The 26851-nt window shown below is 38.6% G+C and overlaps 1 protein-coding gene across 2 annotated transcripts; it reads right to left on the bottom strand.

The window, feature by feature from the left end:
• Positions 1 to 978: 978 nt before the first annotated feature.
• Oprk1 (opioid receptor kappa 1) lies at positions 979 to 24241 on the bottom strand. Of its 2 annotated transcripts, none has more exons than XM_047561164.1 (3): positions 23988 to 24241; positions 8673 to 9025; positions 979 to 2928 (listed from the first exon to the last, which is right to left on the bottom strand). In XM_047561164.1, the coding sequence occupies exons 1-3, from the start codon at positions 24239 to 24241 to the stop codon at positions 2396 to 2398; spliced, it is 1140 nt and encodes a 379-aa protein (XP_047417120.1). In that variant the 3' UTR covers positions 979 to 2395. The 2 variants fall into 2 exon arrangements, with proteins under 2 accessions (XP_047417120.1, XP_047417131.1); XM_047561175.1 differs by having other exon boundaries at positions 8664 to 9025; positions 23988 to 24084.
• Between the last annotated feature and the right edge of the window lie 2610 nt (positions 24242 to 26851).

Below are 26851 nucleotides of genomic sequence, written 5' to 3'. Positions count from 1 at the left end.
TGGACAAACGCTTTGTGTGGAAAAATGAAAGAACGGCAGTGTGATTGCTCTCACAGCAGCACACATTCACACACATACATGCAAATGGACATGCTTTGGACAAAGAAACACATTTACAAAAGGGGTATTTTTCCTACCATACATAGTTCAATTTATCATTCTTTTAAAGCAGTGCCCTAAAATGACATTTGCTTCTTCTCTTCCTTCAGTTTGAGGAAGTCAGTGTTAACAATAATCCAGAAGCTATCTCCCTCTTTGGGCTGCAACTTACACATAAAGAGATGGAGGACTAGCAGAGAAAGGTTCTGACTCCAATAATGATGTTTTATGCTTGGAGAGCATGTGGCATGGTAATTTAAAGAGAACTTTACCATAATTTCATTTCCAAATAATATCTATTTTATATTTTTGTTCTGGGTGAGAATTCACCAAGAAAATCTACTGGGTTTTGCTGTTCCATAAAAAGGTTTTTCTGTTTCTTCTTTCTCTCTGTAGATATCCCTCTTGTATGGTAGCCAGGATTTTTAACTATTGTGTTAAAGTCTATCAATATTTAATCATCTGCATTCAGTTACAAGAACACAGGAGCACATAGGAATTTCAATGAAATTTAAGAATTGCTCAAAAGCCCTCTTCATTTTCATTAGGAAAAATCTCCTCCATGTTTCCTTACACCATCTGTGCTCAAATCTGGAATAGAGACAAGCACAATCAAAGTACAATTATGAAGCCACAGGTAAAACCTTCAGTGCAACGGTAGGTTTCCAGAAGGAAAGGGAATATATGCTAGAGAGAAAGCATATAGTGAACAGAACTAAAAGTAGTAACATTTACAGTTATACAGGGCTACACATTAAATTCTATTAAATTCCAAAGGGTGCTGCCCTCATAAGATACAGGCTTAGAGATGGGTGTTGTTTCTAAATTATCCCTTTCTTCTCTCCAGGCAAATTACAGAAAAAGCCATTACTTCTGAAACCATCAGTGGAAAAAAGAGGGAATTTATATGTCATTTGGAAGTTTTAGCAAATTATCCTAAATACGCTGCTGATGGCATTATCCTTAGCAGGCATGCCCTTCACAGAATACCATGCAACTTATGTTCAGGAACCCTGAGTGACATAATGTCCTCTTTCAGCACACATTTAGGAACAATTTTACTTCCTGCTAAAAGCTACAAATAATATCTTGAGATGTACATAATCAAAACACCTTACCTTCCATGAATAGAGGGAATCTGGTGATATCTATATATTCATAAAGAGATTCCACAAATAAACTAGATCCTGTAAAGGATACAACCTGGGAGTAAGTTAAACTCTGGGGAATTTGTTAGAACAAGTGTTAAGAGTACAGTTAAAGGATAAATGATGTTCAGGAGTCTGAAAGAAATCATCCCATGGCTGATTCCCAGAGAGTAGTTTGCATTGCAGCAAAATGTGTCAGTATCAACTCTTAATAACTCAGGGGATATCATTAGTGTGCTCCTGGGAAATGTCCTGGCTGAAAAGGAAGCCCATTCCTTGTTTCAACATAGACTATTATTTACAGATGAAACCATGTATACTTTTGGTGGCATTTAAACCACTTTATGATTTTTTTATATCAATGCATGCTTTATCAGAATATTATTTATCTGAATAGCATGCTGAAACAAAACAAAACAAAAACAAAAGTCAGCAACTGTAGTTTTCAAGATATGAAGAGTATGTTAACAGGAAGCCACCTTTTGCATGTTTAAATAAGTTCTTAAATGTCAAGACAATGTTCCATCATATGTGAATATCAGATGTCTCAGTTGTGGGTTCAATTCCTACTTAGGTGGAATTCTTTCCATATAGCCACACGAAATAAGGGTCTACCCAGCAGCAAGTTAACTGGGCACAAACCCTGAAAATGGTTCTTGTTCCTTTTTTTTTTTTTTTTTTCCTTCAGATTGTTGCTGTCCATGTGGAACATCTGAATTGGATGCTACTCAGTTCTGAAACTAATGATTTGGGGTTTTTTTCTTTTCTTTTTTTTTTTTCTATATAGAGCTTTGAAACTGCATTGCATAGGAAGGCCACAGCAGATGGGGGCTGAACTAAACCTAGGAAACCAGAGGAAAAAGTCCTTTTTCTTTGTCAAAGGAACTGGGAGTCAGCCTTGCTTCCTTGCTGTAGAGAAAAGTTGCATTTGTGACTTGGACCCTTTGTCCTGCATCCCCATAGCCTTGACGTTTTCATTGACTGGGTTGCTCATGCAGCCTGCATCTTATGACTTCAGACCATGAAATTTCCAAAAGTTTATAAAAACACATCTTCTCATCTCAGACTGCAGTAGTAATCTGGGTTAACCCTAGATCATTGAACTCTTCTCTTCCTGGAGAACTGTAGGAAGACATCTCCACGACTAGTCATACTGGCTTATTCATCCCCTCAACATCCCTCATGTAAGCAGGATCCTGAACTGTATTCCTGACTCTGCTGGTGCTCTGACGCTCCATCCTCATCTTGATGGGGAAGCAGAAGTCCCTAAAACATCTCTTGAAATTTTCATCAAGAAAGGCATAGAGAATGGGGTTCAGGCTGCTGTTGGTGTAACCCAAGGCAATGCAAAAGTAATAGCTGGAGAGGGCAGCTGTACTGTGGGAGGTGCTACCCAGAGCTTCTACAAGGATAAAGATGTGAATGGGGGTCCAACAGATAATAAAGACGGCCACCACCACCAGGACAAGCCTGGTGATCCGCCGGAGGTTGCGGTCTTTCTCTCGGGAACCGGAAAGGAGTCGGACACTCTTCAGGCGCAGAATCATCAGGGTGTAACAAACAATGATGATGAGGACGGGGATCACAAAGGCAAAGACGAAGACGCAGATCTTCATGAAGAGGTCCCACCAGGAATAGTCATCATCCGGGAACTGCAAGGAGCACTCGATGACATCCATATCTACAGGAGGGAACCAAAACCACAGAGAAGCCCATTGTTATTGCTGGACTGCAAAATGTTTTAAATGTGAATCTAAATACCGCTGATTGTAAAGGTCCAATTATAGTTAGATGGTGTTACCTCAAGCAGTTTGCCAAATTAGGAATAGATGCGGTATACTAACCATTCTTTCTATCATTGTGCATAAAACCATGCAGGGAGAAAGCTGTCATTTATAGTACATGATGCTGCAGAATAAATAAGGTTAGCTACCAGTATGACTTATCTAGCTATGAAAATTGGTTTGATATTGCTGGCTTTCAGGAGAGCTATAGTGTTAATTTATAGCATTGGCACTTATTTGTATTTCTGTGAATTAGCAGATCTCCCAGACCTAAGGCTCTGGCAATTAAAGCTAATGTCTGTTTGTAATAAATGACTAAATATTTTAAATCTACCAACTTGTCTGAAAAACATTAACTGCTTTATGTGGATCAACAAAAATTGACAGAGATATTTGTCTAAATATGACTGAGGGGGTGTTATGATTTAATGGAACCAATCATGGTCATTATGATTAAGAGCATTGCTGAAACTAATAAATTTTGGGAGAAGAATAAGAACAAAAAGGAGAAGAAGGAGACTAAAAGGAAGCAAAGAAATATTAGTAGAATCATCATCATCAAGGGAATTATAAATCAGGCACAATTTTTCATTTTTACTGTTACTATGTAACTCAGATAAAACAAATTGTGTGTGTGTGTGTGTGTGTGTGTGTGTGTGTGTGTACACATATGCTTAGAAAATGGCTTTATTTGCTCTGTTTCTCTTTGCTAGGTTGAATTCCTTTGGGGTGATCTTAATATTAAAAAGACTCGGGATCAATAGCTTTTAAACTACTTTTATGAAGGGTCCACTCACACATTCCCAGGCTTCCCAATCCCCAAGGTCAGCCAGCCTGACTTCCTTCTGATCCCGAGCAGTCAGGAAGAACAGAGCATGTGGATTTTGCTTTGCCCTGGTCCTTCCTCACAGGTGAAGTGGTCAGGAACACAACTGTCAGTGTTATTTTTGTTTAAAAATATTTTAGTTAGACATTAAAAAAATCTGTTTCAAAATATCACAATAAATACATTTTAAGATAGTGAAACTGCTATATTATTAATGTGTTCTAAAACAATTTATGGTGAACATAATCAAATAGCCTTTAATTAAACTAAATGTATCTTATTAGAATTTCAAGTAGACATACTCTAAAATACAAAATATGGAATCATTTCAGACACTAATAAAGATGGCTATCATAGAAATCTTTGAACTTAGTAGTAACTGAAAACCCTCATAGTAAGTTGTCATTTTGATGCTCTAAAAACACATTTCCAAAGTACTATTACTGTGAAGACTATTAGGAACTAACAAGGAATCATTTCAATTTTTGTTTTAATTTCTATAGGAAATTATTTAAAAAATAGTGTCTTTTTTAAATTACCATGATTGTCATAGAAAGAAAAATATCTATTAAACTTTTGATAGGTAGTAAATGTGAATTTAATATAAATAAATACCCTATTACAGATTTTTTTAAAAAATATTTTTTAGTTGTTAAAAGACCTTTATCTTGTTTTTTTATTTATATGTGGTGCTTAGAATCAAACCCAGTGCCTCACACATGCCAGGCAAGTGCTCTACCACTGAGCCCCAGCCCCAGCCCCATAGATTTTTATTTGTCTCCTGAATGTGGTAACAGTTTCCTTGAAGGTGGGAATACATGTTTTGTAAGGGGATGTTTCCTGCTTAGCTTTTGCATTTATGCATTATCTTTCTCATGTTTGTCCTTAGCTTAAATGTCACTTTAGAGGCAGTTAGATGGAAGTCTCTCTCAGTCCTTCCCCTACATCTTATACTCACATCTTGTACTTACTCTATTTCCTAGACAGAAGCTCTTTCAATCCATAATTGTTACCTTTCCTAACATTTTTATTTCAATGTAGAATGTAAAGGACCTTAGGGTAGGGATCCAGTCAACATTCAACACCTTAGCACTAGGGTGGTGCCTGGAACATATGGTGCATACAGAAGACATTTTAAAATAAATAAATGAATATATTCCATGTGACTATCAAAACATTGAAAATGCATATTATTTATAGTAGTGAATATATAAAAGTCACCTGCCTAAGTCAAGTAAAGCAACACAAGTACTGTTGTATGATTCAAAATCACCATTTAACTGTCTTGCATGTAGGAGGAATTCAGTAACTATTTGACAAACAGATGAAATAATCAACAACAGTCAATTTTACAGGACTGTAGGAAATAAATATCTGATGATAGAGTTGGAAATATCACCCAGAAATGTTAATAAACTGGAATTTATACCATCAAGAAGAGGCACTCATCAAGAAATTTTAGTCCAAATCTGCCATTTTCATTAAAAATCCTATTTCCTGAAAAACTATGCATTTTCAGGTTATCTTTACAATTTACTCAGTTCCAAAAGTAGTCTTTCCTCAGATGCTGCATATATGGAATCTAGAAAAACTGATCTGGTAGAAGTCTAGAGCAGAAAAGTGGTTACCAGAGGCAGGGGAGAGTGGGGAGTCATGGGCCATAGAGAGGTTGGTCAAAGTTAACAGGTAGACAAAGAAACAAGTTCTGGTGTTCCAGTGCACAGTAGTTAACAATAATGTATGTTTCAAAATAGCTAGAGCAACTTAATTATCACAAAGAAATGACAAACGTTTAAGGTAATGGATATGCCAATTACCCAATCTGATCATTCCACAGAGTATACATCTATCAAAACATCACATTGTATCTCATAAATATGTACAGTTATTATGCATCAATAAAAAATTAAAGTAGTCTTTCTTTTCCTTTTATATTAATATCAGAGGGTCTCAGCTTCCACTGACACATGTTCTAATATCTTGTGGCTTCCATAATTACAGAGTTAGACCTGATACCCAAACTGAAGATTTTCTTATGTGTATACTTTTTGGTTAACAACACTGTTTCTACTTGTAGCTGTTACACTAATTCTTAGCTAGCATAATAATAGTAAGAGGCAGATTATGAATTCTTAAAATATATAATACATGCACCTATATTAGGTAGAATATCAATATGTGGAACATCATACAATATGTAGAATATCACTCTATGTTCATAGAGTAAAATTGTTACTATATACAAAAGCTCTCAATATTGAATGAATATCCTGACAGAGGTGGATAAACATAAGCAATAAGCCAGGACCTACAAAGACCACTCTGTTGGATGACAATGCTGACAATTATCCAGCACTTACTGTACACCAGGGACCACTTTGCCAGCTTTCCATGTTTCTACTCAGTAGATCTGAAAACTACCAGAAGAGGTAAGCACTGCCATTACCCTTATTTTGCAAATGAGAAAATTGAGGCACAAAGATCTAAGTGACAGCTCCATAGGGACAGTGCCTATAAATGGTGAAATCAGGATCCAACTCCAGGCATCTTTTTCCAGAATCTGTGCTCTTAACAAAAAAGAAATACTATAAACTCTAAGGCATTAACTGAGCCAGTGTTTGTCCAGGTGTATGTATTCCAATGTGATTGATGACTGATTCCCTTCCAGTGAGCATTCTCCACAAACGTGAGACTAGGAACTACCAGTGTCAGTCAGCCTTGATCCAGTACAGAGAGAATATCTGGACTATCCCTCTTGATCATACAAGAGTCTTAACATGCAGTGTGGTATGACACTCCAAAATGAATGCAGAAAATGGGGCAGTCTTTCATTACATAAACAAGATCTACTTTAGAATTTTTTTTAAAAAACAGAACATAACTCTCCTATAAGACTACATTAATTTTCTTCCATTTTTCTTTTTTATGTTGACAAATTAATCTTCTTCTGACATTGGTGTATCTTTTCTTCCATTGCATCTGCACACATTTATCCACAACAACTCCTTCCTGGAAAAACCACATCTATCTTCATTTCCTCTTTCAAAAGCCTAATTGAAATCCATTTCTTCAGGTTGTCATTTTCTGACAAAGATTAGGATTTTTTTTTTTTTTTTTTGTGGTGCTGGGGATTGAACTTAGGGCCTTGTGCATGCAAGGCAAGCACTCTACCAACTGAGCTATATCCCCAGCCCTCTGACAAAGATTAGAAGGAATATAGTGGTTAAGTCTACAAGTATAACATGAAATATAAAAATTAGTTCTTATCTATCCTGGGAAAAACCCATTCTTCTCACCCTCTTAGTTCATCAGCAGCATCTGCTCTTGAATTGGAGTTTTGATATACAAACACCTCAGTCTTAGAAGACTTTCTTGTAATTTATTTCCATTTGTTGTGGACAAGAAAAAAACCAAAATCCTGTGTGTGGTTAATCATATTTTTAAATGCTTGTCTAATAGAGTAAGTGGGCATTTCTTAAAATTTGCCAAGTTTTATAGCTTATTACATGCTATGGCTGAGCTGGAAATTCATTGTATAGTTTCAGAGGAAAAATTCATGTTTTGTTTAAAAACGAAGGATACATGTCATTATAATTTATCCAAACCCATTCAGGATGCAACACCAAGAATGAACCTAACCTGAGTTATGAACTTGGTGGAGAATGTTGATGATGGAGGGGGCCGTGCATATGTGAGGGACAAGGGGGTAAGTGGGAACTTTGTACTTCCCACCCAATTTTCCTGTGAACCTAAAACTGCTCTTAACAGATTGACTAAAAACAAAGATAAGCTGTGCATGCACACTGCAAGATAAGCTGCAATTATTTTAGCACGTATCTTTTTACTATTACCTGAAAAGTCCTTGCTGTACATTTTCCATTATCTGTAATCACAGATATCACAAACCTCCCTAATGAACTGGAGCATTTAGACACCTGCTACAACATTAAATAGCATTTATAAAGTTCAAAGTGATTTGTTCTGTGGCCCTCCCCTCAGCAAATTTCTATTAAAACCAAAGATATTTTCCATAGCTTTGTCTTTTACTAGTAAAGCAAAGATTTTTGCAGAAACAGTATTTCTCACCTTGGCTCAGGTCAGAGTCACCTGGGAGATCTTAAAAATCTTGACAAGTAGGTCACACCAGAGGTCAATTAAACCTTGGAGGCAAGACCTGGGTAGAAGTATATTCTAAAGTACTCAGGTTATTCTAAAATGCAGCACAGGGTGAGAAATACAGGGAAAACATGTTATCCTGTTTGCATGGGGCAAGGACTAATATGTCCAAACTGAATGGTTGTACTCATCTGTAACCTCCATCCATCTGCAGACTTCATTTTGAATGGCCTACAGCCAATGAAGCTGTCACAAATGATGTGAAGATTAACACTGAAGGAGAAAGGTGACGAGATCTAGATTTTGCATATGTCTCGAATGATTTAGTTCCTTTTTAGGGAGAAAAAAAATAAAATAAAAGGGCAGTATGTCATGGAGTTGCCAGATTATATTTTCAGAATCCACAAGCCTGTGGATTTTTACTTCATTCTACCCATCCAGATTCTGATAAGCACTTCCAGAATAGAAGATGGTTGATATCTGTGTTCTGGTAAGGTCATTATCCCATTCTGCATTTAGAGGTGGAAAGGAACACAAAATGGTTTTATTTCCCATCTTCTATGGAATTAGGCATTATATTTTCATTGTTTGTTTGTTTTTACTTCTCCACTAGATATGTGCTCCACTTGCTCCCAAATTAAAAGTTTGTATAATTAGAAGTTATGTTTTTATAAATGGAATGAAAACAACGATTCTTACCTTCCCTGACTTTAGTACCTCCAAGGACTATTGCAGATATGCCAACAGATGATGACAGGAGCCAAATACAGATATTGATGATCTTTGCCTTCAAGGGTGTGCGGAAATCCAAAGCCTTCACAGGGTGGCACACAGCTATGTACCGGTCCACACTCATCATGGTCAGAGTGAATATGCTGGTGAACATATTGTAGTAGTCAATGGAAATGACTATCTTGCACAGCACATCCCCAAACGGCCAGGAATTCATGAGATAGACGGTGCTCTGGAAAGGCATGGTAGTAGTAACTAATGCATCCGCCAAAGCCAGGTTAAATATATAGATGTTGGTTGCTGTTTTCATCTTTGTGTATCTAAAAGACAAGAAGCAATAGCATTTCACTCCATTTTTTAAGTCAAAGCCATGAGGTGAATGTGTTTATGACAGCCTTTTGGTTATTAATTTTGCTTATTTATTTACTTATTATTTACACATCATCAAGCATGTAAATCTAAAGGGACTGTTGCAGACAGTAGGAGTAGTTGAAAATGGGCAAAGATCTCTGACTTTATTGAGTATTTATTTTAGAGGTTTTTTTTTTTAAAAAAATACTTTAATAAAAAAAGATAATGAAGATAGCATGGGTAGATAAATAAATAAATACATAGATCTTTTCAACAGAATTGCACTTAGTAGAGGTCTTTATTCTGTGGCTGACAATTAATTCTAATCCAACACAGAGGTGTTGACTTTAAGCATTTTAGACATTTTATTCTTTTCCTTGTATAAAACAAAGATAAAACTTTTTCTCCTTGAAGCTATTTTCAGAAATTAATCATTGTAATTATTCTATCTTTGGCACATGTAAAATGGTTTTCAATTCTTGTATATGTCCAATTTCAATGGCTAAAAGCAAAATTAGATTTGTTTATTTTTGTTTTTCAGCATTCACTAGCTTGTAATTTTAAGTACATTATATAAATAAATTGGGCAGAGTTCTCTTACACATATCACAGCACCTCAATAGCAGAGGACAAATAATTCTGCCTCTATTCCAATCACAAGAGATTTTTAAAAACATATTATTTGTCTAATCTTTAAATGGAGGAGACAGTAATTTTCAACATAGATCAGAAAGATTGCCTTTAAGTCCAAATTATTTATATTAGAACACGAAGTTGAGAGCAATTCCATTTTCACCTAAAATTGATTTTTTTTTCTTATTTTGCTTAGAGAATGCTTCCTCAGAAATCCACACAGCATTAAACATTTCAGGTTTTTAGAGACCAAGAGGGGAAATCCATTGCTTTCTACATACCTCAGATGTGTAGACCCTATCACAATTCATCCAGGCCCACTTCTATACATAAATTTCCACATGAGAAACATCTTTTAACATTCAGTGAGAGAGAAACCCTGGCTTCCCTTGGTGGCAGATTAATCTAATGTGAAGTCTGAACTCAGTCTGTGACTTGCTGAATTTCAGTTCCTAATAAATAGGGACAATAAACCTAACTGGTAGCACATGAGGTAAGGGCAGCAGATGGCCTGACTCACAGGATCTGACACCCAGGATCACACTTCACACTGGGAATCACTGCCCACCCTCCTCATCCAATCTCCCTCTCCCTTCTCATCTTGTTAGGAAGTAGAAATGCTCATAGCTGGATGGGAAGGCACTGTAAAGACTGGTTCTAGAGCCAACATCTGTTTGTTTCCATTTCAATGTTCTGTTACTAAAAGAGAGCTTTAATCTTGAAAATAGGTACTTTATTTAAAAATATGTTTTGCATATCAAGCAAGTATTTCTACTTAGAAAGAGCCAAATGTTTCTAATGGGGAAGACCAAAATGTGACCTCCTCAGTTACTGTCTTCTTAAAAATGTAATTTTTATGTTTGAAAAAATATAGCTTATAAATCTATCTTGTTCTTTTTCAACTTTCTCCCTCACACCACCTCCAAATTCCTACTACTAACCAAGATTCCACCAAACAATATGTTTGGTGCCTACTTTCAAATTTTGTGACCCTGATATTCCCCTCTTTCTTTATGAAGTTAGACTGCCATTCCTTGCTTCATAAAGTTAGCAAAACCTGGGTTCTAGTCTTTATTTTTCCTTCCAACAATATGTAGATTTTAGATGTTAACTTTTTTTTTTTTTTTTTTTTTGATACCAGGGATTGAACCCAGGGACATTCAACCACTGAGCCACATCCCCAGCCCTATTTTGTATTTTATCTAGAGACAGAGTCTCACTGGGTTGCTTAGCACCTCACTTTTGCTGAGACTGATTTTGAACTCAAGATCCTCCTCCTCAGCTTCCTGAGCCACTGGGATTACAGGTGTGCACCACTGTGCCCAGCTAAATGTTAACATTGTAGATGTTAGTGTTTCATCACTATAACAAATACCTGAAGTAATCAATTTGTGAAAAGAAAAAGCTTATTTTATTTACAAAGGCTGTAGTCCAAAATTGGTTGACCTCTTGCTTTGGGTCTGCAACAAGGCAGCCCATCATGGCAGGAGTACATGGCAGAGCAAAACTGCTCACCTCATCATCAGTATGATGAGTGGACTGTGACCCATCAATCCCCTTCAAAAGCACACCACCAATGGCCAGTCCTCCTACAATACCCCACCTCTTAAAGGCTCCACTACCTCCCAATAATACAACCCTGAAGATCAAATCTTTAACAAATGGCCTTTTGGGGATATTCAAGATCCAAACTATAGCACAGGGTCACTATCCACCTTGAGCCTCAGTTTTTACAACTATAAAATGGAAAATACAATGTTTACCTCATAGAATCAGAGATAATCAGTGAAATGCATCTGATCCAAAGAGCAAGTCTAATTTAATTTATGTTCTCTAACTCATCCTTCTATATGGTTGGAAGTCACCAGTTAGCATAGAAAACAGAACTGTAGTTGTAGGTAATGTTCATGATCACATTTACCCAATTCAGTGTGAATATAAAAGATAGGAGTAAAAGTGAAGACTAAGAACTGATACACTGGAGGAAAATAAATGGAATCATACATAAATTACCATAAAATAAAACATATATCTCTAAATAATCACAAAATATTTAATGATAGTTTACTTTTAGTTTTTCAGGTATTTATAAGCAATAGACGTCTAGAACTGCATAAAAATCGACTTTATAAAGAATCCAAATCCTGTCATCAAATCTCAGAATGAGAGATATGAGCATGGACAAAAATCATAATAACCACTTATTTCAAAAAGTTCCCTGCGTCAGGCAGTTTGTACATTCCACAGACTTTATCTCATTTAGTCCTTACAATAACTCCACATGGTAGATATTCATATCCCTGTTCTATAGATTAGGCAACTAAGAATCACAGAATTTCCTCAAACACTCTCATAGCTAGCTGGGTGTAGTGACACACACCTGTAATCACAACAGCTCGGAAGGCTGGGGCAGGAGGATCCCAGGTTCAAGGTCAGCCTCAGTAACTTAGCAAGGCTGTAAGAAACCTAGTGAGACCCATTTCAAAATAAAAAATAAATAGGGCCCAAGTATAGTTCAGTGGTTAAGTGCCCTTGAGTTCAATCCCTGGTACCAAAATAAATAAGTAAATAAATAAATAAAATGCTCAGAGTTATAAAAGGCATAGCAGAAATTCAAACTCATCACTCTAGCACTTTATAATTTACAAAGTCCAAATATTTTGACTTTCATGTGTCTTACTTGATTCTCACAACTTCCCTTCTAATTGACATTTGAGATTTATGTCTTTTCCCTCATCGAGCAGAAGAGTTAGGCACAGGTAAGTTAGGTGCTTTGTGTAGCATCAAGAGAGGTGGGACCTCAGTGGGAGGAACTGGAAAGAGTGTCAGATGTCAGGGCAAGACCTTTCTTCCAAGGTTCTAAAGACACATGCTTATAAACCTACATCACCGGAAGAGGAGGAGTTCCAGATATAATTAAAAGTGATGAATAAACTATGAGTTCAATAAAAACTTGCTGATGATCTCTTAGGGACTACATGGGATTGGATCTTATGAACATGTGAATCTAAAACTAGAAACTTACTCTCAGAGACAATCTGGGTAATTGTTTATAGTGAGCCACAAAACATTGTCAGTCCTAACTGTATGTCATTCACTGTATGTCCACTGATGAAAAAAATAATTGAGTTTTCTTACTGTGATAGGAGATGACATTATTTTCTATTTCATCTATGTTGCTTTACAAAAATTCTCAAGCATTTCAAGTAAAATGGCACCATCTGGGTGGGAAGCTTTGGTTTGTGTGGAAAAACTGGAGGTGGGCTGGCAGCAAGTGGCTGCACTTTTTAGCATACACACCGCAGGAGCATATGGCACTAAAAGAGCAAAGTCTGGGGGCTGTCCTCACTAAACTTGAGAATATTGCAAACCTGGAATCAAAAGTACAATGCACGGGATGGATGTGAGGGACACATCAGGAAAAGGGATCAACCTGGGAGTCCCGGGGTGTGAACCTCAGGGGAAGAGTGTTTCAGAGAGGTGGAAATGCTCCCCCAGGACATCTTAGTGTTTTCTCTTTATAGAGAATGGGGTAGTGATTTCTAACATGACATTGATAGGTACTTGTGTGATGGCAAGGGGACCAAAGTTATCTGCTGACATATCAAGAACCAATGTCAGATCAGGCAGAGTTCCCAGGAGATGTAATGCTCATCTTGCTAGAAATGAGGGGCCAGCAGGAGGCTCTGTGATCTTATGACTCAGTCATCTTAGGGCTTCTTGTCCTTTCCATGTGCTTGCTACGCTTAGGCGACACACAAGAGGAAGAGATGATTTTGGGACTATTGGCATCCTTGACTGTGGAAGTATATTGCACAAGCTTGGCTTTTGTTTTTTAATTTCAGTGATGCTTCTTTAATAAGGAACTCCATTTCACCTTCACAACAAAAGCACAATAAGACTTTAATCTTGATGACTGATTAACAACACACTTTTGGTTTTATTGATTTCTGTTGTTTTCAGCCTTTACCTCCAATGTGCCCCATGTTTCCTTACATGCACCCTCTAGTCTCTCGCCATTTATATTCACGTTCCCTCCTCTGTCTTCATCCCCTCATTTTCTCAACATGTCTTTTTAAGTGCATGCCCCACAGATAGCAATACGTTATACTTTGAGTATTACTGATAAATTCAATATTCAAACTCAAATGATATACAAATCCAAATTATAATGTGGACTAAAGAAAGAAGAGAGAGCGATCAGTGAAATTAGGACTTATTTGAAAGAAGAGAGGACTTGGCAGGACCTTGAACTTTGAGAAAGATTTAGACAGAGAAGCTTGACAGCTAGTGTCTCCTTCAGGAGTTGGTGAGGAAAGGGGTTTCTCAGTTCAGGGATACTGTTGAGGAGCGGTGGGAGGCTGACTGGAATGGGAAGAGTGTGTTAGATCACAGAAGACCTTGAACTCTGAAGGACAAAATCATTTTGAGCACTTATTATTTCTTACATAACACACACTATTTCAGGAACTTCATATTATCTGACAAAGTTGTCATGATGATCAAACAGCACAGGCATAAAATTACTTAGCAGTGGGCCTGGTCCTTGACAACTGTGCAGTGGACGCCCGACTTCACCGTCATTATCACAGCCTAGTTGCTGCTGCTATTGCTGTTATTATTAATTACCTGCCACAGCCCTAACAACCCATAGTATAACCTTGTTTGATGCCATTGACCCTACTCTGTTTTGGAAAGGAGAAGTCTGAGAAAAAGTCTTAGAAGTATTCTACAGTTTCTTAAGGATTCTTAGAATCCACATGTAATAAATAGAGGAACTCAGGACCATCTTATACCAAAGATTTAGCCTAAGAGTCAGGTGCTTAATCAAAGAAACAATGTAATTCTCTGAACTCTGCCACTTCTTGTAGCCAGAGACTGGAAATTATTCTGATTAGTGTGGCCAAATCTACATCATATGCATATGCATGGAAGATATTTAACATGAGAAAATAGGGCATGCTCCAGAGGATCATAAGGTTATAAAACATTAGCATACTGACCCATTATGGAAAAACACTTTCACATGTGTTATGGCATTAGAGGTTTTCCACAGGTGGTATAGTTGTCCCTGGGTATTTGTGGGGGATTGGTTCTAGAACCCACAAAAACACCAAAATTCAAGGATGCTCAAGTTCTGATATAAATTGTTCCCATATTTACACGTAACCTGAGCCACATCCTTGGTCTACTTTAAATCATCTCTATATTACTTATAAAACCTAATATAATAGGCCTATTTGGTTGAATTCATAGGTGAGAAACCTGCATATACAGAAGGCCAATTATACCCATTTGGGGGACAAGGAGACAGTTCAGAGGAAGTAGGTGACTTGTCTAAAACTACAAACTAATAAAATAGTGGGAAGTCAAACATTAGTACCAATGTGATAAAGAAAAAAATTAAAGATTAGTGCCATTTTTCTGAGTGAATTCTTTTAACATACCAAATATCTAAAGATCCATGAGATGCACTTGAAATGTTTGGTTTAAAAAAAGACGGTGATCAAACTAACCCATGAGAGCTGGCAGCTATCTCACAACAATAAGTAACCACTCTGAGTAAGAGGAAAGTTCTGCAGCACCAGGAAAATGTAGTCCTTTTTAGCAGAAAGTGGGAGACCAGCATGGTAAGAGATAGGCTTTAGGTACTCTTCTCTGCACTTCCAACAAGCATGGTTATTCACTTTAATGAACATGTTTTCCAAATACATAGCATTCCAGATTTTGTGTTTTAAATGATCAGAAAGTCTGAGGGAAGAGGGGAGATGTTGACCAAAAGGCAAAAACCTTCCATTACAAGAGGAATAAATTCTGGGGATCTAATGAACAGGAAATAGTTGTTAATACCATATTGTATTCTTGAAATTGGTTAAGAGAATAGAGCTTAAGTTTCCTTGCCTTACACACAAACCCATACACTGCACAAAATGGTAGTTACATGTGGTGATGAATGTGTTAACTTGATTGTGTTAAGCATTTCACAATGTTTACGTGTTTCAATTGTGTTAGTCTGATTTCTTTCATTATGAAAAAAGTTACCTGAGATAATTAACTTATAAAGAAGAAAGATTTATTTTTGCTCAGTTTTGGAGGTTTTGGTTCATGGTCAGTTGACCCATTTTTTTGGGGGGGGATGGGGAGTTTGTGGCCGACAGTACATCATGGTGGGAGCATGTGACAATGGAGGTGTATTCACCTTATCGTGATCAAGAAGCAGAGAGAGACAGAGAGGTAGGAGAGAGGAAGATCCAGGAAAGGCCAGAGTCCTAATCTTCTTTTCAAGGACACTAACCTCCCACTAAGCCACACCACCTAAATGTTCCACCACCTCCTAACAGCACCACATACTTGTGACCAAGCCTTGATGTCATGTGACATCATGATCTAAACTACAGCACAAACCATCACATTGCACATCTTGGATATATGCATTTTTTATTTGTCAATTAGATCTCAAAAAGCTTGTGGTAGGAATGAACCTTAATGTAAACTATGAACTCTAGGTGATAATGCTTTGCCAATATAGGTTCATTGGTTGTAACCAATATCCCATTCTGGTAGGAATATTGATAAGTGGGGAGGTTATGCTTGTGAGGGCAGGTAGGATATGGGAAAATCTATACTTCCAATTCAATTTTGCTGTGAACCTAAAACTACTTCTTTAGAGAAGTCACTTTAAAAATTTTAGTGAAAATAAAATGATCAGGAATACTAATTATTGTACTGATGTGACTTCTCATCAACATTATTTGAAAACATAATGAGTCTGTTTCATTAAATTCTCCAGATAGCTTCAGTTTGTCTCAATGAAATTAATTTGCTAAATATCGTCCTGGATTACTTGCTATAGGAATTATTGTTGTTTAGAAAAGGGCAGTGGTTTACTCATTTAAAAAAAAAAGAAAGAAAATTCAGTCATTGGTTCTCAAATGATTTGACTGATATCTCCTCAGTCTGTAATATTCTAAAGGAGTCATATTCACATGGGAGTCTGGCCCTTGCAGCTACCCTGCATTACTCCTTCATATGCAAAAGTTGTAAGCAGAACTCCAAAGGAACATGAGTTCCTGGGTCATGGCACTGCAGTTACACACAAGTAGGGATGCATAGCCAGGATCCCAGATGTGCAGCTGCATTGCACCCTGGCAGTCTGCCCCAGCAGGGCAGTAGCCAGGAAATGTGGGGACTGTCCAAATAGGAATTTCACTGGACCAACCAATGCCCCAGCTTCTGACCAGTTTATTTGGGATCTCTCATTTCATCATGTTATCCTTATCTTTCATTTAAATTCCAATTTGCTTAGCTGGTACAATGATCAAGTGTTAAACAAATAATAACCCACAAACCTTTTACAATGTTATTCCATTTCTAAAATCTTATTCTTTTTACATAAGTTCTCCTTATTCAAGATATAAACTAGAATTCCCTCTAAAAGAACACGAGGGGACTACTGTTTGATTTTCTGTTGAAGAATGAAGTAATGCTATTCTGAAACTTTCTCTGGTTAACACAGTTCTAAGCCTGCATTACTTAGACCTCTAAAATCACATAAGCCAAACCTTAGAAAGGCAACTGTCCTGCAGCCATACAGAGCCCAGAGCCTCCTGGGGCAACAATTGAGTTCATTCAGAAGTTAATCTGAAATGAAGGAGGTGCTAATTACGCAGTTCACATGACCACACTGCTGTTCAGGAGATACAGTGAAGTGATTAATGGAGAGGAACTCTACCAGTGTAAAACAAACCCATCTTGAAATGAACAGTGAGACAAGACACCAGAAAAAACCATAAAGTCAACAGAATCAAGAAGTAATTTTGGAAGCTACAGTTTTGTTCAAGTTTAAGTTTTGTTAATTTATTTCTCCCCTCCTCCCCTCCCTTTTTCCTCCCCGCCCCTGTCTCTATATCTATCAGCTGTCTAATCTCTGACCCTCGAAATAGTTGCACAAGGTCTTGAACTTCTTCTACAATCACACATCCAAGGTAGGAAAATAATTTTAGCTAATCCATATAAGCAATTGCAATGAAAGTAATTCTCTTTTTTGAGACATTCTCAAACAGGTACAAATTTCTTTGAGAAGTGAAAGATAGGCTTTTAATTTTTGAAGTTATTTTTGTGACATTTGCATGAAAGGAAATGTGTAATACTGATTCTAAGACAAGATTCAGGAAAAATGAGAATGCACAACTTTAAGCAAAGCCCAAGACAAGGCCAATGTTCAATAGGAAGCAGCAAATGGCTAATCATGCAAGCACAATATTGTACACTGGTCTTTATGTAATGCCTCTCTGTACGTGATTTGGGGACATTATCTAAGGTACGCTATGTTCAACATGTGAGTCTATCAGCTCCACATATACACACCACTGCAGTGATTGCAATGAATATTTCAAGGAGGGGGACAAAAGGTCATGGACAGAAGAGGTAGACACTCTGTGTTACCCTATTCCTTTACATACTTCTCCAAATCTTGATAGAGGGACCCATACTGGCTCAGCAGTTCCCGGAGTGAGTAGTACATGCCACAGAACCTAAGATGGTATAAGGAGAGGGAAGCATGGAACTTCTGCTCAACAGCCAATTATGAGCAACAAAATAGGTACCTTCATGAAGATCAAGCTTCTACACCCAGCAAATTTGGGTGGTTCGCAGTCTTTGGAGAAGAAATATGAGTTTAGTGATTGTAACAATTTCCATAGTCATTTTTGGTTTGCTTTTCTTCTTAGTCCCTTATAAAAACCCATCCCTGTAGAGAAATTTCAATGTGCTAAGGCTGAACTAGAGGGAGGCATAAGTATTCTACTCCCAGGGCAAGGTCAGGAGAGGACTGAACTCCAGCAATCAATTAGTGAAAACTAATGAGAAAAGGAAAAGACAAAACTTATAACCAATAATCAAAGAATTTTCTGATCTTTACTGTTTTTTTCCTTAGTAAATTTTTCCTTATTTATTCATACAATTAATTTACAAAGACATATACCTTTACAGGAGTACAGCTTTTCTACAAATTAAACAAAAATAAATATTATTGAATTTGAAGTTTGAGAAGAGTGTTCTCTTAAGGAGAATGGAAAGACAATGGGTAGTGTTTGGGTTGAGCTATGTCCTCCCCAAATTGCTAATCCCCAATATCTTGGAGATAAGGCCTCCAAAGAAGTAAATAAGGTCAAATGAGGTCATCTGAGTATGTCCTAACCTGATATTATTGTGGCCTTATAAGAAGTGGAGATTTGGACACAACTTTGTAGAGAGAGACACATTAGGACACAGAGAGGAAATAGACTTCTATAAGCAAAAAACAGAATGCAGAGAAGTCCAACCCAGTGTACACCTTGACCTTAGACTTTGGCATCCAAAACTGAGACGGTAATTTTCTATTGTTTAAGTCACCCAGTCTATGGTACTTTGTTAGTTCAGTCCTTACAGACCACGGTAGGCAAGTGTTCTAGAAACCCAAGATGCCAGTGAGATCATCACATGAAGTCATCCAGAAAGGAAGTTAGTTGAGTCTGAAGAGAGGGATGGATAACTGGGAGACAGAGACTAGATTTAGGGTTTGTCAGAATGTATCTGACAGTTAAAGCCACAAGAATGGACCAAGTCACTGAAAGGGGGTGTGATAGTCAGTCTGATGTGTCATCTCAGGTCATGTCCAAGTCTTCAAACACCTATCTGAGTGTTGCTGTAAAGGTGCTTGTTTTCTAGAAGTGATTAAAGCCCATAATTAGCTTAGATCATCCTAGATAATCTGAGTGGGCTTGATATATCAGTGGATAAACCTTATGAGCAGAATTGGGGCTTGCTAAGGAAGAAATTCCACCTGGGGATAGCAGCCTGTCCTTTCTGGCTTTCTGCATTATAGATTTCAGACTTGCCCACCAAGACAGCTCCACAATCATGTAACCCAATTCCTTGCACAACATCTCTTAGCATGTACATCCATTACTGGTTCTGCTTAGCTGGTTGAGCATTGACTAATACAGAGAACATGTCAAGTGGAGGCAGAAGAGAGTTAAGAAGAACCCAGAAAAAACATCAGAGGAAGAGGAATATGTGAAGAGAAACCCAGAGGATGCAGTGGGAAGCTGAGGAATGATTGAGAGACCTAAAGTTGGTCAAAGCATGCCAGACCTCCATAGAAGTCAGGCAACAGTCAAACTCAAACAAGTCTCTGAAACATAGAACCATGACTTCAGTAAAGGAGTCTGAAGAAGAGTACCCAAGTGGAACTGGGAAAAAGAAGAATGAGGGAAGACAATGAAACCAAGAGGATAGATGATTCCTCCAAGAGGTTTGCCTATCTGCAATGAAAAGGACAATAAAGGACATTAGCTAGGGGAACTCAGAAAAAATGGAGAGTCGGTGGATATTGAGCTGTTAATTAAGATGACAGATGTTTGAGCATGTTCATGTGCTGATGAACAAGAGACAGTGGAAAGGGAGAGATTTCTGACAGAGTAAAAGGAAGTAACTATATGGCAAAGCTCCCAAGGGACATTAGGTTCAAAACACAGGAGCTGGTACAGAAAGAAAGAGATTCCTCCCCTGAGATGGAATAGAATGTAGATACAGTAGCTGTTGATAGACACAGGGGATGGGACAATGGAGACTGGATTCTCCTGCCTCAGTGAACTACTGGTTAAGGCCATTCACTGTTAAAAGAGAATATACTCAGATGGAGTGTTTGGAAACCAGTGCAGATTTAATTCTGGCTTCCATTTTTAGAAAATGGGAGAAGGAATTGACTCTTGTTAGAAAATAGGAGAGGGACATAGAAAAACTTCTAGGCAGAATTAGAGTTAGATACACTCAAAGGCAGTACTTTGTCTTAACAAAACAAAAAAGTTATTTTACTCTATAGCAGTCAACTAACCAGACATAAACAAGAAAGGGAGGTTACTGGTTTGATGGACATTAAGGCCTTAGTGGAAGACAGTAGTAGAAGGACAAAACAGGAGAGCAGTTGAGTGCACTGTCAACAGAAGCTGGGGTGAGCTCATGGAATCTAGACTGAATAAGAGAAAAGACCTCCAGGCAAGAAGGTATCCTGTTTGCAAAAGGGTTCTACTGGAAAATGAGTAAAAAAGTGGGTAAAAACACAGACTCTAGGTATGGCTTCTGGGATCACTCTAGACTACTGAGTTAACAAGAATGACTTTGGTTTGTTTAATCTGTCTTTGCTTTAGTCTTCTCATCTGTTAAATGGGTATTGCAATAATATATCTGTGGCTATTAAGATTAAATAAAATAATTCCCATGAAGTAGGTAGATTTTCCTATATGACAATATTAAGCATTTATTAAATTTTAATCATTTGTTAAGTGTGGAAAGTTGTGGTAAAGGTAGGAGACTGGATGTTCAAGATGTCAGAGGTAGGACTGACTGGCAAGGTCCAGGATACAGGTGTGGTGTATATCAGAGTGTTTACTGAAGTTTGACATGGGACTAGAAACCTGAGAAGCATATCCAAGAGCACATCCGAGGACCACAAATTCCAAAGTCTGGCAAGGGGCAAGGGCGGAGCACATGAATTTTAGGATCTTCATAGTGAAATGTTGACGTGCCCTAATTTTAGGGGGTCGTGATTGTTGGTGCACAGTAAAATTGTGAGAACCCTTGAAACTTTAAATATCTTCAGAAGATACTGGGCAGCATTCCCAGGTGCTCAAGGTGGGAAAAGCTATTTGCAAAGCAGATCTAAAAATAGTCATCAAGCTCTAGTTTTCTAAAGCTCTAGTTCCACAGCTCTGATTTTCTGCCCAAGTTGGAGCTTTCCATCCTAGACCTGTAAGTGTCCACCATCTGAGCATCTAATTGTCGCCTCTAAAAGACTTTTCTGTAAGACTGAGCTACACTAGGACCTTTTTCTATATATGATATTTTTAAACAGTATCCTTCTCAAAAGTGATCCTCTGTCTTTTCAAGCAAAATGGCCAAACCCCCAATTTCCATTCGAAGAACAGCAGGTAGATTCCACACTTGAATCTGTCCAGTCCTGAAAAGCATACCAAACCTCCTTCTTGTTGCCTCCTCTTGAATCTTTATCCTGTTCTTCTCCTGAGCTAAGTAAACCCAACTCCATCACCTTTTCTTCAAAGGTTTTATTTTTCAATTCTTTAATCATCTCTCAGTATGAACAAATTCTAAAAACTTCTTTACCCTCTTGGCTATGGATTTAAGTGAACTGTCATTCCTGGCTTTCCAGTGTAGCAGTATAACACTTCATTTTCATTTATTACCATACTTAACTTCTAAATAGTTGAGAATGGGATAGAAGACTGGATGAAATTTTTATGTGAACTACTTTTTAAAATATTTTTAGCTAAATTTATTCCCATCTAACAAATTTTAGTACTGGCTATCTTTGGGAAATCTATCCATTAAAGTCCTTTATAATCTGCAAGAATTCCTTTTTTCCTCCCAACATGTGTATCTTTGGACACAGCATCTAAGTGCTGTTTTAGGATTTTCCATTCTTTTTAATTCTAGTCTACAGGCCATTAAAACATTGAAGAGCAGTTAGGAAGCTCTTTTCAAACTCCAATACTTCAGGTACTCATTCAAATAACAATAAGATGTATCTCCTTTACTTAAGCACTTAATAGGACATGAGTAGGAACAGAGGTGATTTTGTTTTCAGAATCCTAGTTTTGTATAACAATGTTTTATTACCCCCAAAATGGTGTCTATACCAAGATTTCCTAAATTTTTAATTACGGTTTAAACTACAGTTGTCTTTTCTTTTGTGTAATTTTCTCTCTGAATGGAGACCAGCTTTGAAATTACTAATGACTTGGACCAATGATTTCACTTTAACATACTTTTTCATACTCTTTACTCATCACATATAGATTTCTGTGAAATGCAATAAGCAATTGTGGGAACTAGGAATACCATGCTACTGTATACCTAGGAATACCATGTTAACTGTAGCTAAAGTGAGCTTTATAATATGTATTTAAAGGTTTAACTGATGACTTTTTATTTTTGAGTATAGATGGGGAATAAAAGACCTGACATTTCAAAGCTCCCTCCAGGCAAAAATAATAAAGAGGGATTTTTATTATGGTGATTTTCTAGGAGAAAGATTTATGCTACTGTAGATATTGTTTTTAAAGTTCACAAAGTTCACAAGTAAAGGATCTGTCTCAAAACTAAAGTCAAGATGAAGGGGAAGAAAAGGAGGAGAAGGAGAAGGGGAAGGAGGAGAAGGAGAAGGAGGAGAAGGAAAAGGATAGGAAGAAGGAGGAGAAGGAGGAGGAGGAGAAATAATAATCAATGTCCTTTATCAGGGCAACAACTTGCCTTCTTCCTTTATTTTTAGGGAAATCGTGAGGAAGGTCAGCTTTCCTATTCACTCTAAAAGATGTGTTTCCTAAGCATTATGTCTCCCAGAAAGTGAAGCACATATATACCAAAAGACATACAGAACAAAGTACGTTTTTTTCTTTTCTTTCTGTCTAAAATTAAGGATCACTTCACTTACCAGAAAATTAGCATATATGTGGATATTTGGAACTCTATTATTGGAAGTCGACTTCAAGAAAATTCCACAAAAGAGCAATGTAATAAAACTTTCAATATCTTTAAGGTGGGGAAGAAGTAGCAAAGCAATTTTTAAAATATCTCCACAGTCCACAATTTAGAGGATGAATATTAGATGGCTAAATTTACAAAAGTCACTGATACATTAGAGATATGAAGCATTTCAGTACTAAAAAGTCTCCTGTGTGGAGTCTTAAAACCCTAAATAGAGAAATGGGTTTCATTTGTTTCATAAGCCATAACACCAGTCTGATGAGTCAGAAAATTCTGAATTGCCTTCAGTGCACTTGGTGGGTCTGAAATCTATCTTAGGGTGAGTCTGAAATTTATCTTAAGAAATATTTAAAGGGCAAAACGAAGTACTACAACTGGATCAGACAACCAGGTAAAATGCCATGCAAATGGACTGGTTTCTTTATCAAGAGACGTTGACCTTATAGTCTGAACCCTGGTACCTTCATACACACTGTTTTCACAGGGGTTTGGGGCCATGGGGTCAGGTGGGGAGTAGGTCGCTCTTAAATCCTTAAGGCACTTCAGGTCTCTGGGGTTTGCCTTGTGTAAATCCTGCAGTACCCCACTAACAACTCTCCCAGGAAACCCTTTCCCCTCTTTTAAGAGGCCACCCTCTCAGAATTTCCGGAACCCTGCACAGAAGAATCCCCTACCACCAGGCTGGCTGCTCCATGGTCCCGCTGCTTCCCTCCCCGCCCCGCCCTGTCTCAGCCACGCCCTGACCCCGATGCTCACCGGATGATCACGAACATGACCAGCGAGTTGCCCACCAAGCCCACGACGAACACCACCGAGTAGACCGCGGTGATGATGACCGGGATGGCGGGGGAGATGTGCGCGGGCTCCAGCTGAGCTTCCTCGGAGCCGGCGCTACCGTTGCCCGACTCGGCCCAGTCAGGAAACCAATTGCTGCCGTTGGGGAGCAGGCAGGCGCTGGGGGCGCAGGTGGGGCCCGGCTCCCCGCGGAAGATCTGGACCGGTGACTCCATCCGGGCGGCTGCCGCTGGAGGACGAGGCAAGGTGGCACCTGCGCGGCTGTGGAAGCGAGAGGACAGGTTGGACCCGGAGGGGAAAACTTTGCCCCGCGCGGGTGCCGGGCTTGCAGAGGCTGGCGACGCTGGAGACCTGCAGCCCCTTGACACTCAACCCGTCGCACGTTCCCCCCGGGGGCGGGATGGGGAGGTCAGGCTTCCCATAACCATTCCACCTAACTGACGCCCCGCTCGATGACCCGCAGGGGTGGAGAGAACTCGCGCCTTCTCTAGCTCCTAAGATGACCGCCCCCCACCCCCGCCACTTCCTAGGTACTGTCCACTGGTAGAACTGTCTGCAGACTGCTGATCTGAGTTCCAAAGACAAGCGACCCCTCAGAGCACAGAGTCTTAGCGGGGACTGAGCCTCGAAAGTACAAAGCTCACCTCTTGTTTCCAGTGACAAACGAAGTGGTCTCTGTGGATCCGCGCGTTCCCAGGTCTGGCTCAGCCTTGGAGTCGCCTTGCACCTGTCGCCCGGCGTCAGTGACTGTTAGACTCCTGCCTGGCGCTCTGACAAGAGCGCGTTTTGCGAAATACGGTCCGCGTCTCTACTGCTCAGTGCGCGGCTCCCACTACTGGAGGCAGTTCGGAGCGGCGGGAAGCAGGTAGGAAGAGGCCAGACGCCGGATACCCGCTGGTTGAGAGCTGGGCTGTTGTGCCCGCCTGAGGCCCGCCCATCTCCGCCCCGCCCCGCCCATCCAGAGCTGGCCCCCCAGACGAGCAGCCCAACTCGCCCGCCGACTCACCCTGCGCACTGTCTGCCTGGAACCGCACTGTGCCTTGTTTTAATGGCTCCGAAGCCTCCCCAATGGCCTATGTCTGGGCTCTGGGTCTTTTACATTTAGTAGTAGGAAAGCATACTCCCGTATACTTTGAATCTATTTAGTGCCAGTGTTTATCTGGATAATTCTTAATATGTTTAGAATTTATTGTCTAACACATCTTTTTTCAAATGAGGAAAAAAGCTATGGTAATTTTATTTGTATTTTATTTGAGTGATTCATATAAAGTCGTGAAATAATCCAGTTAGAATAAGACCAGGTCGTAAAATACTAATGATTTCAGGTGCATATGTAGAATTTGCTGTGTGTTTTGTTACTTTCAGTCTGCTTTACCTGGAATGGTAAGCTGCACCTAAACTGCATCTTATAGGTACTATCTGTGTAGCTTGTTATTACCTGCGAAGACAAAACACTATCCTTACCCAGGCTCCATTCCTGGTCCTGGAGGGTGATAATGTTTCTTCGATTTACATTAATCCTGGCAGCTGTCACATTCTTCTTCTTTACTATAAGCCCAGAATTTGAACCTCTGTAGAAAACTCAGTCACCACAATTTCTTGTATAATTCTGCCAGTACAAGGGTCAACTGAGTGAAAGAGGCCCTGGGTAACAGTACCAGATGAACAATTTTGCAAAGGAAGGGATCCAGGGCTGTCACTGAGGTGAAGATCCTGAAAGAAAGGGGGAAGTTTCCCTTTCCCATTGGGTGTTGGAAGTGGGATTGGAGAGCAAGGACTAGGCAATGAATTCCCCAAGTGGATTCACTGTATTACCCTGACAAACTGCTTTCCATAGCTTAAGTTTATGACCACACCTCAGACCCTAATGGTCACTATAGCCCTTCCATTTATCAGCTCACAGTAGAAGAGGGCTCCTACTTCTTTCAAGACACTCTGACCCCAAAGGAGGTTAGGCCACCAGAATTTTCCCACAGCTTTGAAATGGGAAACTCTGGAGCAGTATGATATGAAGAGCAAAAGAAAAACTTCCCTTTGGCCAATGATATCACTTCAATCTTGAGTTTCAAGATTACCAAATCTTGTATCCTTTAAGTCTGTTTACAAATTTTACTGGAAAGTAACATCTGTTTTTGAAAAACATCAGCCCTTCTGGAACCTCCATGTATCTAAGGGTGAACTCTCCCTAAGGAAGATGGCAAACAGAGTCTTATCCACATGGCTAATGACTTCTTTTCTGCCAGAATGATCCTATGCTACCACCAAACTAGCCAAGCAAAGATGTTTTATTTGAAATTAGCAAAAGTTGAGTAGTACTAGAGTTGAAAAGAAAGTAAAAACAATTTGTCAATGAAAAATATTGGGAAATCCAGAATTACCCCTGTGTCTTCCCATCTATTAATTACTTATCTATTTATCTATGATCTCATGCATTAAAGACACAACTGTCTTTGTGGTACACCCTTTTAAAAGTGTGCCTAGGTTCCTTTTGCACTCATTTTCCACATTGGTTGTTTTCTTTATCTAGCACACAGATAGGTGGTTCACATAGGTAGATCTGAGTTCAAACTCATATGCTTAATATGTTCAAACACATGCTCAGTAGGCTCTGTCCATATACTTATCAAACAACTATTTCATAGAAGGAGACAAATGCAGAGCCCCTTTCCCCCAAGCACAAAACAAATTTAGGAGGGAGGTATTTAACAAAGACAGAAAAGAAGAAAGGAAAATGTATTACTTGAAAAAAATTAGGTAAAGTTTTAAAGATGTAAAAAAATTCTAAAAAGAATCCAACTTGATACAATTCTAACAATTTGAACTTT

The sequence above is a fragment of the Sciurus carolinensis genome, chromosome 1, assembly GCF_902686445.1.
Source record: "Sciurus carolinensis chromosome 1, mSciCar1.2, whole genome shotgun sequence".
NCBI classification, from domain to species: domain Eukaryota; kingdom Metazoa; phylum Chordata; class Mammalia; order Rodentia; family Sciuridae; genus Sciurus; species Sciurus carolinensis.
Note: the sequence above shows the minus strand (reverse complement) of the source record. Positions and strands in the feature narration are given on the sequence as shown.

Coding starts and splice junctions, on each gene's coding strand:
- Oprk1 (XM_047561164.1), bottom strand. CDS start 24,241: ATGGAGTCACCGGTCCAGATCTTCCGCGGGGAGCCGGGCCCCACCTGC. Junction 9,026..23,987: donor GTCATGTTCGTGATCATCCG/GTGAGCATCGGG, acceptor CTTGTCTTTTAG/ATACACAAAGATGAAAACAG. Junction 2,929..8,672: donor AGGTACTAAAGTCAGGGAAG/GTAAGAATCGTT, acceptor TCCCTCCTGTAG/ATATGGATGTCATCGAGTGC.